General features: G+C 35.0%; 1 protein-coding gene across 2 annotated transcripts; it reads left to right on the top strand.

Moving 5' to 3' along the window:
* The first annotated feature begins 6,821 nt into the window (after nt 1-6,821).
* Nucleotides 6,822-8,706, top strand: LOC129748033 (alpha-tocopherol transfer protein-like). 2 transcript variants are annotated; one of them, XM_055742496.1, is made up of 7 exons: nt 6,822-6,990; nt 7,078-7,264; nt 7,456-7,547; nt 7,686-7,839; nt 7,901-8,205; nt 8,274-8,424; nt 8,502-8,706. In XM_055742496.1, exons 2-7 carry the CDS (start codon nt 7,081-7,083, stop codon nt 8,540-8,542), a joined length of 927 nt encoding a protein of 308 aa, XP_055598471.1. In that variant the 5' UTR covers nt 6,822-6,990; nt 7,078-7,080; the 3' UTR covers nt 8,543-8,706. The 2 variants fall into 2 exon arrangements, with proteins under 2 accessions (XP_055598471.1, XP_055598470.1); XM_055742495.1 differs by having other exon boundaries at nt 6,823-7,264.
* The last annotated feature ends 10,540 nt before the right edge of the window (nt 8,707-19,246 follow it).

Below are 19,246 nucleotides of genomic sequence, written 5' to 3'. Positions count from 1 at the left end.
TCGAATTCCTTCGAATGGGAATATGAAGACCGCTGAAATAGCATCCAGAAACATGACTGAACGAATTCGATCGCAGAGTGAGACGCAGCCTACTTAAACTCGGTGAGGAAAATTCAATTATTTTATATCCCTTTGCCAACACTTTTCTTTCCATCCAAACTAGCAAAATGGCAATGACAATACAACCAAATCGTATAAAAATTATCAGATTAAACTTAAGAAGTCTCAGATATGTTTATAGCACAAAATGCAAAGTATGAATAAAAGAAGTTTTTTAGGATTTCGCGTTAAGTAAATATTTCATTCTCAACATAAACATGATGTCCACCAGGAGAATTAATACAAGTTTAATGCGATTGCAGAATTTTCAAAGACGATACATAATCAATCCGAATTGTAATTTCGTTACTTTTCGGATAATTTTCATCACGACCATTGATTTAAATAAACAGTGTCAACCTCGTTTGAACCAAAAAATTCGAATAAATTACCACTTTTTCAAATTTTTTATAGGATTTTTAAAACAACTTAATTGCGGTTTTCAAAGTTTTGCATAGATTAATAGATTGTTGATAGAATTTTAACGAACTGTACAGCGCATTCATAATTTTAAATTAATTCCTCAGAGATCAATTTAATCACATCACAAAGTTCTGATATCCAATTATATGAGGCCGAGTTTAGCTAGGGACAATTAAATTAATTATTTAAATAATCAATCATCAGAAACTTTACAATCTTACAACTTATTTATCATTTTTTATTTCTTATGGCCTCTAGGTTTAATCAGGAGTTTCAATAGGAAACTGAGGCGGGTTAGGATATGAGTAGCTTAGGTTTCAAGTGGTTTTATCGCCTACCAAGGTGATTTTCCATACCATATTACCTTTTCCCCAAACATTCGGCGTGGAGATTTGTGGAGGGATGGCGTACAGCCGGCCTCCGCTAAACATACCTCCACATGTGCTGTACTTCCCTTCCTACTATCGACTACATGGACTTGGCCGGCGTCGTTATTGGTTCATTTAAAAGTAGAAGATCCTCAAAATTGTACAGTGAGATTGCGTTGCTTGCTCCCAGCACCTTTCATTTGGTTCATAGTGCAATGTTGATTATCTCGAACCAATCACGGAGTGCAACCATTATGCCATTGGCCAGGAGGGGCCGTAGGTGGACCGTAGTTGATAGCAAGCTCAAGCTCAAGCTCAAAAATATTAAGTCTTCGAAGAAAAGTTTGCAGCAAGCTGTGATCGAGAACGGTCGCAGAGAATCGAGTTCGTCTGGGATGAAAATTTTGAAGTTTTGGTGAAAAAATACCTTTCAGATAGTTTGTTTGTGATTCAAATGCAGTATTTTAATGTTTTCTTTTCTGTGATGTGAAAGTGGAAATTCATCGATAAATTCTTCGAAGACCAATTTTCCTCCCAATCGATTTAGTGAAGATGGTTCTATGACCTCGGAAGAAATTATGACCCTTATGATTTGGATCTTACTTCAGATAAGTGGAATTTGTTAAATAATTAGTATTCCTAATGTGTCAACCATTAAAAACTTTAAAATAAATAAGATGCAAAGAAAATAAGCTTTAATTTCAATTTCGACAGCTTAATTGTTGGCATCAAGGTGTAAATGTTTCACTCAAGGAATCTAAATTTGTGTGCAAGCCTGTATTTAAGAAAAGCTTTGATTGCATTCACATGCTTTAAATGCAAGTTCTAAAATTGAAATTAAGATGCTATTAAAGTTTAAGAAAGTTTTAAGCAAGTCTTTCATAAATGTTATACAAGTATAGCACTTAAGAATAAGCATATTTTAAGGCGTTTTCTGCAGTTGAGAGCATAGCCTTAGGGAGCATCCATAAATTACGTAACGCTTCTAGGGGGGGGAGGGAGTAAGCTCTAGCGTTACGAAATGTGACATTGGGGAGGGGGGGAGGTATGCTCATCGTTACGTAACGATTTTTTTCCTAAAAAAATTCAGTTTAATCGCAGCTTTTTTTATATCATGCAATTTTTGCTAAATGATAAGCAAACTAAAATCACCTTAAAATTTGTAAGCATTAACAAGATTGAAACTGGCTTGTTACCAATGGATTGGATATCCGTGAAATAACCGTTGGAAAACCGAATATTAGGTACATTTACCCCCAAGAACTCAATCCAATCTTAAGACGGAAATTTTACAATTTTTTCTCAATTGATTTTGATTATTCCGATCAGCTATTTTGATTATTCTGACGAATATTATTAAGTGAAGTATATTTTGCATAACAAGGTATGCTGCTTGAACAAAATAAAGTAAACAAGGTAGATTACCAGTTAACAAGCACAGAGCAACTCGTAATAAGACAATTAATTTATTTTATCAGAAAGTTATCATCAATGAGTACTAAGAAGCGATTTGAATGGATAATAATTCCGTTTTAAAGAACGCTTTTTTTATCTTCGAAAATCATGAGAAGATGGGGAGGGGGGGTGGTTAATTGTCAGCGTTACGTAATTTTTTCATAGGGGGGTATGTCGAAGCGTTACGATTTGTGACATACGGGGGGGAGGGGGTCAAAAAAGTGCATTTTTTGCGTTACGTAATTTATGGATGCCGCCTTAGCGCACTTATAGATTTTTTTTCTCGAAAAAGTACCGATATGACACTATTGTTCTCTTCTGCTTTTATAAATTCTTGTTCCATTCTTTTTGTCTATATAACTTGACGATGTAAATCAATGTCAACTTTTCTAGCATTTAAATTGAAAAAATCCAACATTTAGGAAATTGAAAAAAATGACAGACGGGTAATTTGATAAGTTTCATGATTAGAAAACCTATATGTAATTTTACTTGACAACTTATTATTGATGAATTGTCGTCGGCGCCATCGTACGTGAATTTCTCCTATTTTCCGTGCGCGGGTTTTGATTATTTTGAAGCGTTTTTCTATTGATTTAATTTTTCCAAAATGCGTGAGCGTGCCATGTTAAAAAACCAGGGAAAATAGTAATCGTGGTGTGATTAGAAATCGGTTGAAAATCATATAAAAAAGAGGAATCATATTTGGCATTGCAGCTACACCGGCAAGTTCTCCTTGTGCTGGTTTGCCGTTTCGGATTAAAGGATATATTTTAAATTTCTAAAGTTCAATGATTTCTATCGTGAAATATTGCCAAAAGGCGTTTGGTTTTACCTTTCCGTTGATCGATAGCTTTAAAATGAGTCCTGTATAATTCAATTAGTCTCATGTTGTTTCATTTAGAAGTGTTCCAATGTGCTAGAGAATATGTGAATGTGTACCGTTTCACCTACTGAAAAAAATCACTGGGAGTGAATGCATAACGAATATGATTAACGAACCCAGATTTCTACAAAAATTATAGCCAATTTTCTGTATTTTATTCTTATTTTGTTTTAGAAACAACACTCCTAGTGATGGCACTTACAAACAATATGATTCTGTTTCCAGTCAATCCAGTCAACGTTTCTTTTGTGTTTTCTATAATTTTCTGCATTTTTGGGAATCATTATCCAAGTGAGGTTATTTCATCTGAAAAAACGGTTACCTAATACAATTTTTAATTTTATTTACAAATGTTGATGTCTCCAGGCAAAAGAAGCCACAAACCAGTAGTATCTTATTCACGGAAAATAAAATGAAAAGTTAGTTTAAGTAGCGTAAAGAATAAGATCAAACCATTGTAATTTCGAAACTCAAATCTTCTGAATTTTGATAATCCACTTAAATATATAAAAAATTGTTCCGGTTTTTTGTTAAAATTAAATTTGATTCGTGGCAGGGAGTAAAGTCTACTACAACTTATAATGATAATAATCCTTATGATATCTGATCATATTTTAATTATGTAGTTATTAAAAATGTCATCTGAATTGAATAGTTCAATACGAAATCACAGGAGTTTAGGAGAATATGATTTCAACCCAGATTGCATATCACTAGTCAAAAGTGTTTTCTGATCATATCCTTTTTACCCAATCCACACAAAAAATTGTTTTGCTAGGATGCAGAGGTGACCTCGGTCCTAAAGCATAAATTATTATTCTTTCAATCCTTATTTCTCTATTTTCTTTCAATCCATTGACTTCTCGGACGTGGCCGGCGCCGTTATTGATGCGTAAGGAGAGAGCAACAGTTTTGTTCATTGTGAATGTGCTGTCAATCCCAGATACCATTCATTTGACCTCTGGACAAAATTGATGGCCTCGGTCAATCACGAAGTAGCAACCATTGGCGATGTGGAACTCGTTTCACTGAGCCACGCCTGCGATCATTGAATTTGAAATGCGTTTGTTTTTATACTGATAAAAATACAATTGAAGGTTAACTAAGCTTATAAGGAACTATTCCGCAAAGATGGTAAAGTGTCTCAAATAAACAAAAAAAGTCAACGGACCTTTCATCTTTGGATTTTGCTAGATTTTTGCCTAGGGTTAAGGCACCCTGAATTAAGGATCAAGTCTCTTTTAGTAAATGATCAAGTCTCCTGTAACTTAAAAAAATTTCAAAAAATTTGTAGTCTCACGAAAATGCTTCTAGTTTATTCACAAGTTTATGTATCGTTCTAACTTTTGGAGTATATAAACTTGAAATTACACGCTGTTAGAAAATGCAAAAGACGGCGAGTTGCTAAATTTTCCCAGAAAGATATGATGAAAATGAGAAAAGGGGATCAAGTATTCCAATTCCAAGGTATCATAATTTTTGCAGCAGTTTACTGTGAACGTATTGAAAGCTCAAGCGAGAATTTATTAATTATATTGTGTCATATGATATAATTTACAGTCTTTAAGAAAGATTAACAGTTCACTGTCGAATGTATTATATAGGGTTATTTTTAGGTGATAAAATAGATTCAAAGAACTTCAAATGACTTGCAGAAAACCCTATGCAGAGTTTCAAGATCGTTATACTCTGTGAGATTCTCAAAGAATTCATATTCGAATTTCACAGAATTTAAAAGAAATTAAAATGTATCAATTTATTGTCAAAAGATTATCTAGAATTTCCAAAATGGTTTCACCAAACCACAAAATTATTGGAAGGGGTCATAAAGAACTTTGGAGCATCTCAAAGGGTTCCAAAATAGACTCCTAGTATGCTCCACAACCTCCAGAGTCTCAAAAGGGTTTCCACAAAGTTTCAAAAAGGTCTGATAGAAGTTTTGGTAAATGTATGTAGAAGTATACAAAATCGTTCAGGAAACTGTTTCTCTTATCATAAAAAAAACCTCAAATGTGTTTCTGAAGAGTCTTTGTTGGAACGTTAAAGAACCTCTACAGATTCACTCATAAGATCTTTTAAAAAACTTGTGTTTTAAGGGACGTTTCAATGATCCTCAAACCATTTAAAAAAATACCCATTTAAAGATCTAAAAATTGATTTTTTTTATTCATATTATCTGCTATTCCTTCAAATACTGAATACAGTAACACATTTTTAGAAATCACTTAATTCACAAATAGTATTTCGTTAGTTAAAATTGATTTCTGAATCATTTATAGAAGGTTTTCGTTTAACATATAGATTTGTTAGAAAATAAGTTAACGTGATTTAGAAATGAAAATTTGATAAGCAGATTTTTATCGAATATTTGTGAAAAGAAAGGGTGATTGGTTTACCTGTCGGTAAAATAAAATTCAAGTATCTCAAGTAAGGTAAACTTAATTCCTAGGTCTAACTATAGCAGTAATCAGGCTAAAGTAACTTGCATATAAAATGGACTGGCTGACTGATCTTAGTACATTCAGTCTTTACAGTAGAAGTTATTTAGACAGCAAATCCGTATTAAATATGAGGGAACAAACCGTCTGTGGACTGTGCAAGAGCTCGCTGGCTAACGGAGAACCGCTGTGTGAATCTCCCTGTCGCATCCGGTACCATCAACGTTGTTTGAGGATCAAGATGAAGTTCGTGTGTCCCCATTGCGCCTCGTGGGACGATTGTGAAACCTACCTTTCCTGCAGAGATAATCCGGAGGATTTGTGGACCTACTGTATCCAGCGTCCTCAACCGGGTAGGTATCGGTGCAGGCTGTGCGGGGACAGTGATTCCGGAGGGCGCTTCTTCACCACACCCTGTGGCTTCGATGCGCACGAAAGTTGCCTGCGGTACCACACTATGCTACCAAAGTGTGACCATTGCAAGGGAATGTGCGAATGGCTACACCATCAGCTGGGAGCGGAAGATTTTCTGGAATATTGTAGCAAATTGCCGGGGAACCGGGAAGTGGAGGTCGCTGAAAGATGATTAAGAATCTTTGAATAAACGATGTTTATACTGAACTTAAATCAAGTTTTTGCATTTTTTGTGTTTTAAAACACTAGCCATTAGGATATTCCCGAGCGGTTTTGTTTTCGTAAAAGTTCCTTTAGCTCCGCTTCATGTTCCGAACGCCTATGTGTATTGCAGTGTTTTTCTCGCTGCTCCTCATCATTTTGGTCTTCCAGGTAGAACGTAGAATCTCAAGAACCAAACTCTCTTCAAGAACTGATCACCTTTATTTACCTGCTCGTTACGAGAATCGTTCAGTGAGAGTGGCTGTTCTGAGAGAACTTTGCTTGCCACCGTCATTTTAACTTCCAACCCCCTAACAGATTACCTGTAAAGCGAGTTTAATGAATGAAATTTCCAATTCAAATCACCGCTATTTGAAACACTTACCGTCACTTTGCAGCTGATTTCAGTGTAACGAATAATCAATAATTTGTCCTATCGCCCTAATAAATTAATAATAATTCACAGGCGCTTGATTTCTGTTCCAGGAAGGGCAACAAAAAACCGGGGACGAGAGAACTTTAGCTGGAACTTTGTGACGGAACAGGTTTCGTTTCAGAGACCGGCCTACTGATCACGATTCTCTCTTGTTTTGTTTTCGTTATTTTTTCTCATTAATTTGTGAGGCGTTTGTTGAACTCGTGTCGTGGACTGGACGATCGCGCGTAGCCTACTTGCACCACCAATCGCAATCAAAATTCAGTCCAGGTTAGTCGGACGAATACGTCCAAAAGTTGTTGTTCCAAATTATTTGTACACGTTGTGAATATTTTGTTTTTCCGTCACCGGCATCAGAAAATGACACTTCAATATGACGAGGATCAACGGCCTTACATCGACTTCGGCGGGGACATCCGGCTGGCGCTTGATCTGAGCGACTATCTGGACGATGAAGCGACGATGGCCAAAGCCCGAGAGGACATACGCCAAACGCCAGAAGCAACGGCGGAAGGTTTGCGGGAGTTTCGTGAATTGCTAAAAGGTAAGAATCTTCTGAATGGTTACGGTTTTTTACTTTTGAAAAAAAGCGTAATTTTCTTTGAAAGTGATTGAAAAAAGGCTTATAAGACAAAATCTAAAACATTTTGGCAATGAGATGGGAATTTTTTTCCAAAAGGTAAGGTTATTGAAATGTTGGAAAACGTATTAATTATTTTTAATGATTATTTTCAGGTGAGCCAGATTTGAAAGTTCCTAACGATGATGAGTATCTCTTACAATTTTTACGACCAACTAAATTCTACGCCAAAAGTGCATTCGAATTGGTAAGTGCTACAACTTTTTTTTAAAGGTAGAAGTATTAAACTTTTTATGTGCAATATTGTTCAAAGCTTCTACCTCGAACCAGACCTTAAATAATCTTAGAGCCAACATCACATTTTTTTAACGCTTCCACCTATAAGATTAAAGGATACTACAAAATCAAGGCCAAGAAAGGCTTCATTGTGGACAACATCTCGGCCAGTGCTGTATCGGTGGCTCTCGAGGAGCGTATCGTACAGGTGTTTCCTCGGCGTGATCAGCACGGAAGAAGGATCATTTTCTTACAGATGGGAGGTATGTAACTTTACTTTTCAGCACAAATTAGATATCAAAAAAAATCTTCCTTCAATTTCAGCGGCCTGGAACTGTAGCAAGGTACCATTTCCGGAAATGATTCGGGCAGTCCACACAGTCGTAACGCTGGTCCAAATGGAGCCCCGAACGCAACTGCACGGAGTGGTTTACATAACAAACTTCGACAGTCTGAGTTTGTCCCAGCTGGGGCAGTTCACCCCGAAATTTATGAAGAACATGCTGGACTACGGCCAGAAGTGCTCCCCGATGCGGCTCAAGGGCATCAATCTCATAAACAATTCCCGAATTTTTAACATCCTCTTCAAGATGAGTAAACCCTTTCTCGGGCAGAAGTGGGGCAATAGGGTGAGTTTGAAAAAATAATATTTCTAGAAAATTTGTTCAACAATTTGAGTTTTAATTTTTTTTTAAAGATTTTTATGCACGGAAGCGATTTGACGGCATTGCACAAACAAATTGATCCTAGCTGTTTGCCGCCGTGGCTTGGAGGAAGTTGTGATTTTGCTGCGTACGACGGGAAATTGCTGGTTGAATTTATGAACCACTATCGAAGCAGGTTCGATGGTAAGACGAAAGCTAGAAATTTAAGTGCCCAAATGTTTTTTATTTCCCTAAAAATAACTTTTTTCTCTCTCTTTCAGAGCTAAATTCGTACGGATATGTTGATGACATAACAACCTAAACATAAAAAAATTGTGCTGTGCTAACAACAAATTTAATGTATTTGGATTATAAAATTCGGACTCGTCAATCTCAACTTTTTTATTTACACTATAGATACACATATACTAAGTATAGTGATGAAAAAGCTCAATAAATTCAATGAAACGAGAATTTTTTAAATAATATAGTAAGAGACTTGATTTCAATCGAAATAGAGAACTCTTTAAGGACACTTTAAGCTCCTGCTTCAGGAGCTACATTTTTGTAACGTTTCTGAGACTCTTTCGAGCTGTTTTTGACTTTTGAGGCTCAAGTTTTATGAGAGATTCAATGAACGGTTTTTATAAAGATTTTTTAGAGATTCTTCAGAAACAACTAAACTAAACAAGTTTAGTGAAACTTAATTTCGATTTTTTTAAATACTGTCGACTATTTTTTGAAACTGTTTCGAAATCCGCTACAGGCAGTTTTGAGGTATGTATGTTGGGGATTTATGAAACTGTTTCGGAACTTTTTTAAGATTCTTCTAAATTTTGTTTTCACCCTTCAGGACAATTTAGAGGTTTATGCTATATGCCTTTAAAACTTTTTGATAATCTTCGAGACTTTTTAAGGTTATTTGATTTTTGCTGTTGAGATTCTTGAAAATGGTTATGAAGTTTCTCGGGTCATTTTAAGAGGATATTATGTTAGTTATTTGAAATTCTTTTCAAGCTCTTTTGAAACTATTTCAAACTTTTGCAAGCTCTTTTGAGTCATTTCGAATAATTCATCACATTTGTGCAGACTATGACTCTCTTGGACATCCTTTGAGGTTGTTCTGGGACTGAAGTTCTTTAGAGACCCTTTGCTTCTTTTTTGAGAATTTGAAAAACCACAAGCTGACAATTTTGGGCTAGATTAAAGCTCTTCAACTCACATTAAGGATCCTCCTTGAGCTGTTTTTTAAGCCGTTTCGACACATTTCAGCCTCTTCTTCCAGTTTTTAAAGATAATTGTGAGCCTCTACTAAGGTTCTTTCGGAACGAAACATTTCTGAGATTTTTGACACTTTTCAAAACCTTTTTATATTATTTTTTAAAGCTCTTTTGAGACGCTTTCGTTTCGTGCTCATTATGCCACGCTTTCAAAGCTCTTTTGTGAGTTTTTGGATACTGAATCAAAGCAATCGAAAGATTTCCTTTAATTCAACCACGGTAAATGAAAAATTCAGATACCGGTATTTCGATAGCAACTTATTATCTTCTTCAGTGATCAATTGAAAACACTCACTGGAAGAGAAAGTAAATTGCTATCGAAATACCGGTATCTGAATTTTTCATTTACCGTGATTGAATTAAAAGGAATCTTTCGATTGCTTTGATTAAGATTCAGTAGAATTATTCAACCAAGTTGGCTCACAACACATATTAGAGTTTTTAGATACTTTAAGACTCAAACACAACTATTTTAGTCACTTTTTGAGTCTTAATTAAGATTCTCTCGAGGGGAGACTTTTTTGAAGTTATTCTGCGATTTTTCAAACTCTATTTCTTCTTGAACTAAGGAATCTAGGAACTAGCTTGTGTTGAAATTCTTTTAGTGTTTTTTTTGTTATCTTTTAAGAATCTCTTAGGAGTGAACATTCCAAACATTTTAAATTGCAGTTCCTTGGAATTTTTATTCAACTCCTTTTAGGTATTATAGCTCTAAACAAACATTTTTCCAAAAAAAACAAATATAATGTGGTTCAAATATCAAACATTGCGCAAAGCACTCAAAAGAGACCAAAATGATAAAAAAATCATAAATTTCAAAAAACAAATACAAACATAAAACTAATACTGACAAGAAAAAACAAAAATAATCAAAAAAAAGTTTACAATTATAACTAAGACACTAAACAAAACAAATAAGTGCAAAATGAAAAAAAAACTACAAACAGCAAACAAAATATGACAAACAACAACAAATAAAACATGAGATAAAATAATATAAATTAAATTAAAATTATCAATAAATGACGAAAAATGTCCTTTAAAACAATAACGAGGATTTATTTTTAGAAAAAAATAAAGTAAAGGAAAAACCCATTCGCTGTGGGCAACTATTTCATATTTTTTGATATTTCATTCATTTATTTACAGATTTATTTAATATATTCAATAACAGAATAATTTTTTGTCATTTTTGCCTTTAGAAATAATTTGGTTGGATCATTTTAAGCTGTTAGACTTTTGAAACTCGATAGTGATTTTAATACACACTTCACTTCTTGGTGATATTTGTTCAACTTTGTCCATCCATTTTTGCGATTTTAAAATACGTAGAAGCGTGAGGTTGCAAGTTGAGTCAAAAGAATGTATCACATATGTATATACCATTTTTTCAACTCGCGTTCGTCCCAGATATTTGTGTTTTAGAAACCTTTTTAATGTAACTCAAATAAATTTCTAAGACTAAGAATAGTCAGCAACACCTCTTCAGTTTTCCGTCATTCGAAGGTTTAGAAAAAATACGAAGAAATATGCTTCTGAAAAATGACTGTAGATCAGCTAAGATTGCTGAAAAAAATTCACGTTGTATACAAGAAAGCTGACGATAGAAGCTAGTAGGTGCTAGTAGTTAAAAACTGATGTGTTGTGAGGGATTTTTTTTATTACCTGACGGATTTGCGCCGGGGGTCTTCAGATCTTCCCCAAATTTTAAAATTGGTTTCTTTTTTACGACTTAAAACACATGTATTTTTTTTGCAGATTTCTTTAATTTTTATTGGTGAAGTTTGATTCAGTTTGATTTTTTGTTAATAAAATAAAACCATATTTCAAAGCTACATAACTCTGTTATTTTGCAATGGATATAATCAAAATGCATTGAAATTTTATCAGCTTGTCAAATAGAATATTTTCATATTTTTAAGTAATGAACTTTAACATGAAAAATTGTAAACAAGCTTCAAATATTCTGCAAAAAATACCATTGTATAAATAGCCTGACTTGTGATGCAACTTTTATCCGAAAACACCAAAGTGGGCAAACATTTCCTTTAAGAGTTATGAAAGAAATAATAACAACAAATCTCTTTTTTTTTTTGCATCTAAAAAACCAAACAATGGTCAAACAACTTCATTCATATATGCAAGTAGCGCGCGCTTCTGACAACGTGGGAACAAATGGGCTTATCAAAGCAGGTAAAAAAACTATTTTTTCATGCTTTGTCGAGGGTTGGCACCAAAACTGACTTCAATTCAAGTTTTTTTTTGTCAATCTGAAGGCACCCGGCGCAAGTTTTAAGAAAATTAAAACAAATTCCTCATAACTGAATATTGTCTGAGAAACTTGTTTGTATAGTTATTAAATTTATTTATTTATAATTATTTATTTTTATATTTATATTTATTCATTTATTTATATTTTTAAATTTTGATGGTCCAGTTGATGGTACATAATTTAATACATGATTGAAATCATACTCGCAATCGTCTAATGTTAGAAAAATGTGAAAAACACAAAATAGGTCATTATCTACGGGACACATCATTGGATCCACGCGTTGTATTTTCGTTCAGGATTTGCCGTTAGAAACAATAAGCTGTTCAGATTAAGCATCCAAGGATTATTCAGCGAAAAATATTGGATTCTAGAGGGTTATAGTTTTTTTAGACGCTTTTGTCCCTCTAGTAAGTATTTTGGGGGTTATTGGTGCTCTTAAGAAAAAAAATGTTTTCATACACTCTTGAGATTGTGAAAAGTATTTGAGTCTTTCTGGACTTTTTGAGAGTTACAGACTCTTATGAGACTATTTTGTTTTTGATCTGAGATTTCTGAAGATTTATTTGATTTTTATTCTAACAACTAGCGTTAATTAATTACTTTTCAGAATAGACTAGCCACATACATATGTTTTTTTATTTGTTTATATGAATTAAAATCATCTGACATAGGTGTCTTAATGATCTACTTAATATTATTAGCACATTACATGATACCTTTCTTAATTTCTTAATTGGTCACTTAAATAAGATTCAATACGGCGTTTAAAAGTTGCAGTAGAAACATTGAAGTCGAAGACATTATAATAACGTAAAAAGCACATTTTTGCGGAACGAAGAGGGTCGTTGCTGCCATAGCTCGTGTTTCTAGGTTCCAGAGAGAGCCAGTTTTTATTACGCAAGGTTCTTTGTGGAGCATAAATATTACAGCGAGAAAGTAGCCAGGAGCATTCAATTTCGTTACGAAGTATCTTAGCCATCTACCTACCTACCTACTTTCCTGGGGGAATTTTAAATCTCTTTTAAGACTCTCTTGGAACTTTTGCTTTTTTAGCTCACTATTATCTTTAAATATTTTCAAAGATTTTCGAAGTGGCATATGAACTTTTTAGACTATGTATTTGTTTAAAATTAAAGTCTATTGAGAGTTTTACAAATAGTTTCAAGATTCTTCTCATTGTGAGTAATTTGAGTCTATTTTAAAACTCCTTTTAAACTCTTCTGAGACTGACAAAAAATTGCAATATTCACAGAAATCACAAAAATGACTCAAATGACAAGAATAACAAAAGGGCTTGTGATATAACTTAGTGTAAGGCAAGTCAGATGCGTCCTGAGCGAATGTACGTAAGTTCGAACAAAAGAGTAACGATCGAACACAGTTCAGGATGGCCACAACATTTTCATTTTGAAATTCCCGGTTTTCCCGGTCAAAAATTCAAGGTTCCCAGACTTGTATTGTTCATTTTCGTCGGAATGTAGCAAAATTTGCCAAATATTTCATTGATTTGGTTGTTTCATAACACTCACAGCATTGAACACTTAGACGAATTCGATTCTATTTTAAGGTTTTCATCACATTTTGTTAAAATGATAAAAAAAAACATCCTACACAAAATCATTACGGGTTTTTAGGTCATGTTTACACGAAATTTTGAATGGTGTGTCAGGACTTTTCAATCAATCATTCGTCATGTGATATTCTATTATTTTTTCATAAGTTACAGATACAAAGTGTGTTACTACAGCTCACAAAATCCACGTCTCTGAGAATATTCGAAACTGTTCTGAGGACGTTCTCTCTCGTCTCTGTAAATTCAGTTAACACGTTCGTCGCCACGCTCATTTTGGTAGTTTTGCTAGCCGGGCCCAAAAAAATTTTCAGAGAGAGAAAGCAAAGAGGGAGAACTCCTGTGGCAACAATTGTCGAATTACCCTATAATATATCCGACCAATCATCATCCGACACATCACACGATCGAACGATCGTTACCACACACACACTACTTACACACGACACTCGATCGTTCTTTTGATCGAACACGCATTGTTCACACTCGTTCGCCAATCTGGCTTTGTACATAGGAGAGTAATAAACCGACACTCAAAGAGATCAGTCGACGTTCTCTATTCATCCTCCGAAAGGTCCCCCAAATTATGGTGACCCCGACGCTAGATCGATAAGTTTGTTTCACGCAAAAATTTAACCGCGCTCGGCGAATAGCAAATCAGTAAAGTTTACCACACTCTGCGAACAGTTCTTTCGGTTATTCGTAATTTTCGCGAATTTGCAAAAAGTTATATTGTTATAGACTCTGTGAATTCCACGTAATCGCGATGCCGAACAACGAAGCGAAAAACGAAGATGGCGATTGCTCTAAAGCACATGCCGAACAATGTGATCGCCCAAGTATCGTGGCAAAAATTAATTATCCGCCGTTCGATGCGGAAGATGTGGATATGTGGTTCGTTTGTTTGGAAGCCGCATTTTCTGTGAACCAAATCCGGCAAGACAAAAACAAATTTAATGCCGTAATTGTGGCCCTTGGCTCGCGCGCGAAATTCGTGTACGGTACCATCGCTCAGTGCAACGCGATGGCGGACAACGAGGGTTATGAAACGCTAAAAACAGCCATCATCGACCATTTTCGACCATCGGAAATGCAAAGGCTGACCAGTTTACTGTCGGGAATGACGCTGGGTGACCAAAAACCTAGCGCTCTGCTTTCCGAGATGCGCCGTTTGGGTGGTAGTGGATGTACCGACAATGTGCTAGCCAACCTTTGTTACGCGCCCTTCCCGCTATAGCTCGTTCGATCATCGCTGCAATGCCCTCGTCTTCCCTCGATGACCAAGCTAAAGTCGCAGATAAAATCCTCGAAGCACCCAGGAACGAAGTTGCTGTTGTGAGTGCTAGTGAAAAAACCACGATCGCCACCTTGGAGAGCCGCATCGATGCCCTTTCAAGGCGGCTAGAGGACGCGTTGTCTGGTGATTTCCGTGCTAGAGGACGATCCCGCGTCCGTTCCAGAATCCGGTCTGAAAGTCGAGCCCCCACACCGAAAGGAAATCGTCGTTGGATCTGCTGGTTCCACTACCGGCACGGCGCAAAGGCAACCAAGTGCGAGAAACAGAAAGGGAACAATCCAAACGTCCCGTGCATTTTTTACGACGGCAGTCTCGTAACCTACACCCGTCGTAAAGAAGACTAAACCACGTACAGCTCACCAGCACCCAACTACCGTCATCCTGAACGAACATAATCCATCATCATCATCATCGACATTTCGTTTATTCCACCCACACCACGTGAGCTTCTGAATCCAATAAGAACGGACCAGTTGTTCACCGCCAAGGGAAGTACCATCAAACCACCGCTGTCGCAATCGTTCGACGGCCCAGGCCCATAGAAGAAGGTTTTTATCATCGATATCAACGGTAAGCCATCTCATATCTCCCACCACTGCCGCTCATAGCAAGTCCGTCCCATTTGCGTTTTCATCATTTTTCAGTTTATCACTGGAAACACTTTAGTTTCATCTGGAGTTTCAAGAGAAAACTTTTTTTTTAGTACTTTGTTCTGATGAACATCGGAAAAAACCTCAAGAAATTTTGTCCCATTGAACAAATGATCGCAAGTCGGTCCCATATGGCATAAATCATCGCAAGTCGGTCCCACAGCCATAAGGGCCCAGCAAATAATTTTCAACAGAATCAAAACAAAAAAATAATCCTTATAAAGCGAAAATCTTTCATTGGCCGTAGCAGTGACAGATTCTGTTGATTACTTTGATAAAAAAACGCATACAAGTGCCGAATTAGCGTTGGACTTTTTACGATTTTTCAATGCCATTTTTCTCACTTCAACAAAAACGCAAATGGGACGGACTTGCTATGAGCGGCAGACCAGCTCCGATCATCGAACCACAACCAGCACCCGCAACTGAACCGAAGCCTTCATCCGACCCGGAACCAACACCTTACAAAACTCACTCCGGACGCCATGTACGAATCCCTCGACGTTATTGGAAAAACTAAAGGGGGGAGTATTGTGGCAACAATTGTCGAATTACCCTATAATATATCCGACCAATCATCATCCGACACATCACCATAGATGCCACACCTACCGATTTTTCGATATTCATACCGATTTTTGACGTAAATTTTGACCATGTATGTATGGCAAAACCTACCGATTTCATACCGATTTTTGAAAAGTTCGGTCTGAAAGAATTTTTTCTTTAAAATATAACTTTAACTATCTTTTTCCTTTTTTAAAATTATGAACCAATGTAATTCTAGTGCCTATTTAGCCAGCAAGTCTCAGATTATTCGATAAGATCTTTGTCTCCAACTTTCTTGAGATCGAATTTTGATTATCGAATAACACGGTAGATTAGAGATTATAGCAGTTTAAGATATAAGCAAATCATATCTTGAAGTTGTGTGTTCAAAATTTAGGAACCAAGATAAGTGCACGCTCTTGATAAACTGCACAAGTCCACAAATTAAAAAAAAAATCCTATTTTTTTCAAGATAACTTTTGAAAACTGGAAAAAAAATATTTAAAAAATTTGTGCGCTTTTTGCAAAGCTTTTAAACATAACAAATATTTTGAAAATATCCACACAATAATCAACATTCTTGAAGACCACGTTTGATTTTGATTTCTAAGAAAAAAGTAATGGGAGTTTTCATTTCGTTATTTTTTTCTAAACCGCAAAAAACGGGAATATTGACGAAATTTTAGAGAAATTTTAAACGAAATTGAATTTTTGATATTTAAAAACACAAAAAGTCAAATAGTTTCGCAGTCTTCAACAAAGTTGTTAAATGAGGAATTATCTTAAATATCAATAATCTTTAATATCTTTAATATCAAATTACTCAATGAAGATAGTCATGTCATGATGATGTCATAAATAGTTGTTATCTTATTTATTCCAATTTTCAAAAATTATAGAAAATATTTTTTTCTCAACGTTGTATTTCAGAAACAAGAACATCCAGGCAAGATCTGGATTCATGAAAGTAGTAGTATTCGGTATAAATATTTACGTAGTTAAAAATACTAAATGATAATTGTGTTTAGAGTGAATAACACAATTAAGTCACAGTGGACAGAAAATATCATGTTTCCAAATTACGATATCAGCTTAATAGTAATTTTTCAATATTCTTTCAAAAAAAATGGTATTGAAAGCTTCGAAAAAAAAATCGGTATTTATACCGATTTTTGGAATTTTCATACCGAATACCGATTTTTTCGGACTTGAAAATACCGATTTTAATGTGGCATCACTGCACATCACACGATCGAACGATCGTTACCACACACACACTACTTACACACGACACTCGATCGTTCTTTTGATCGAACACGCATTTATTGTTCATACTCGTTCGCCAATCTGGCTTTGTACATAGGAGAGTAATAAACCGACACTCAAAGAGATCAGTCGACGTTCTCTTTTCATCCTCCGAAAGGTCCCCCAAACTCCCATATTTGAAACGTGTGGCGAAGCTGAGCGGTAAACCCAAGTAAGAGAGCGTCACCTGCTTTTTGATGTGACGGGGCCCTCCAGGAAATACACCCGTCTGCCGAATATGGGTGACGTGGCGACAAACGTGTTAAAATGTTATTTCCAGAGGTTTGAAAAAGCTCGTTTAAAATTCTGTTACTAGTGTCGTGATTTTACGAATCTCAATTCAGAGATTCACTTAAACACGTCTGTCACTCACAAGAATAGATCAATAACTGACTTTTTTTGTTTGTTTGCCTTGTGTTGCCAAAATAGCAAATGTTGCCATTAAAATTTATTTTATTTTATTTATCTTCAGTGTTGCCGAATACAACTTTTATTTTATTTTATTTTTAATTAAATTTGATTTATTTTCTACATATACTTCATCTCATGCCTACAACTAGTATAACTAAAATTTCATATGACAATGTTATTTAAATTTTTGTCACGATTTTCGAAAATTTTCGAAGGAATCTCAACATATCCAAGCTTTAGAAAACGTAATTCCAAATTTACTGGATAAATTATGACCAGTTAGCACAACTTAAAATTTTTTTTTATTTCTAACAGTGCGCTTGATAGATGTTTTCCTTTTTAAATTAGCGTCAAATTTATTATTATTAAGCTACAAAAACATCGTGCCGTGCGTCAAGATGATCGTCTTGTGTTTAACTCTCGAAATAACAGGGTTGCTAGCGAACCGGGAAAACCGGGAATACCGGGAAAAACTTTGAAATTTCATCTCGTCACCGGGAAACCGGGAAAAAACCGGGAATTTCGGCACCTCAACGGGAAAATTGTAATGCTTGAGATTTTTTACGGAATTTCAAAAATTATTTCTAAATTTAAGAATAGTTTTATCTATAGATTTATCTATATCAAATTGCGGGACAATATGAGATATCTAATTTTTTCGCTCTCCGCAAGTGTGCTATACTTACAAGCATAATTCAAATGTTATAAATTTAATACTGAAACTAATATCGACAAAACGAATCACAAAACTAGCTACAGTTGAACCTGGATAAGTGAGAGTCCAAAGGACTGAACATTTTTTCTCGTTTAAGAGGTTTCTAACTTAACCAGCTTCTCTTCGCAGGATCGCTGGAAGCTGGAATAAATGTATGGCTTATGCAAAAATTATATCGGAAACAAGCTTCTTATTAAATCTAAGATCTTTACCTGGGTACAAAATAATATCTAATATCTCACATTCAAACGATTAAAGTTCAGCCACGCCTGATTTTCTATATTTTAACGAATCTTTAGTTTAAATGACTAGGGCACTACTTAAGTTATTCATTGTTTTGTTAAAAAAAAACATTTTTTTTCTAAAACATGTGTTTGGATTTGTACAAAAAATATAACTGCTTTCAGAAAATAACTAACTTTTTTCTTGCAATCTAATGATTTAAAGTTTTCTAAGACAAATCCCCATTCAAGTTGAAAAGCTGATTTGATATTATGATTCGATGTATTATTTTTACATATTTCTATACAAACTATACAATTTTTTTCTAGAACTCTATAAGATTCTAGAAAATTTCACAGTCGCTGAAAAATGCTACATTAAAATTTCAAGATTACTCTAACAGGATTTTTTCTGCATAACTATTGAAATTGTAAAGCGAAACAACGTATAGATGCCAATTTCGTTAGATTCGTTTAAAAAAAAATCAGGAAAACCTGTCAATTTGATATGAAAAGACAACGTGTTAAAAGACGCCAAAGTTTTTGTCATGATTTTTAACCGATTAACAAGTTTTGGGATAACTTGTGGCCCTTTTCTATAAATTTATCATGATTTTACTTTAAAAACGAGTAAAGTGAATAGGAAAATCATCATTTATAACCGGGAATAAACCGGGGAAAAACCAGGAAAATCTTTGGAATTTCAATACGAAAAATCGCTAGCAACCCTGAATTAAACATTAAAATATTAGC

Source organism: Uranotaenia lowii, chromosome 2 (assembly GCF_029784155.1).
Source record: "Uranotaenia lowii strain MFRU-FL chromosome 2, ASM2978415v1, whole genome shotgun sequence".
Taxonomy (NCBI): domain Eukaryota; kingdom Metazoa; phylum Arthropoda; class Insecta; order Diptera; family Culicidae; genus Uranotaenia; species Uranotaenia lowii.
The sequence above is the reverse complement of the archived record's forward strand: the minus strand, read 5'-3'. Positions and strand labels throughout refer to the sequence as shown.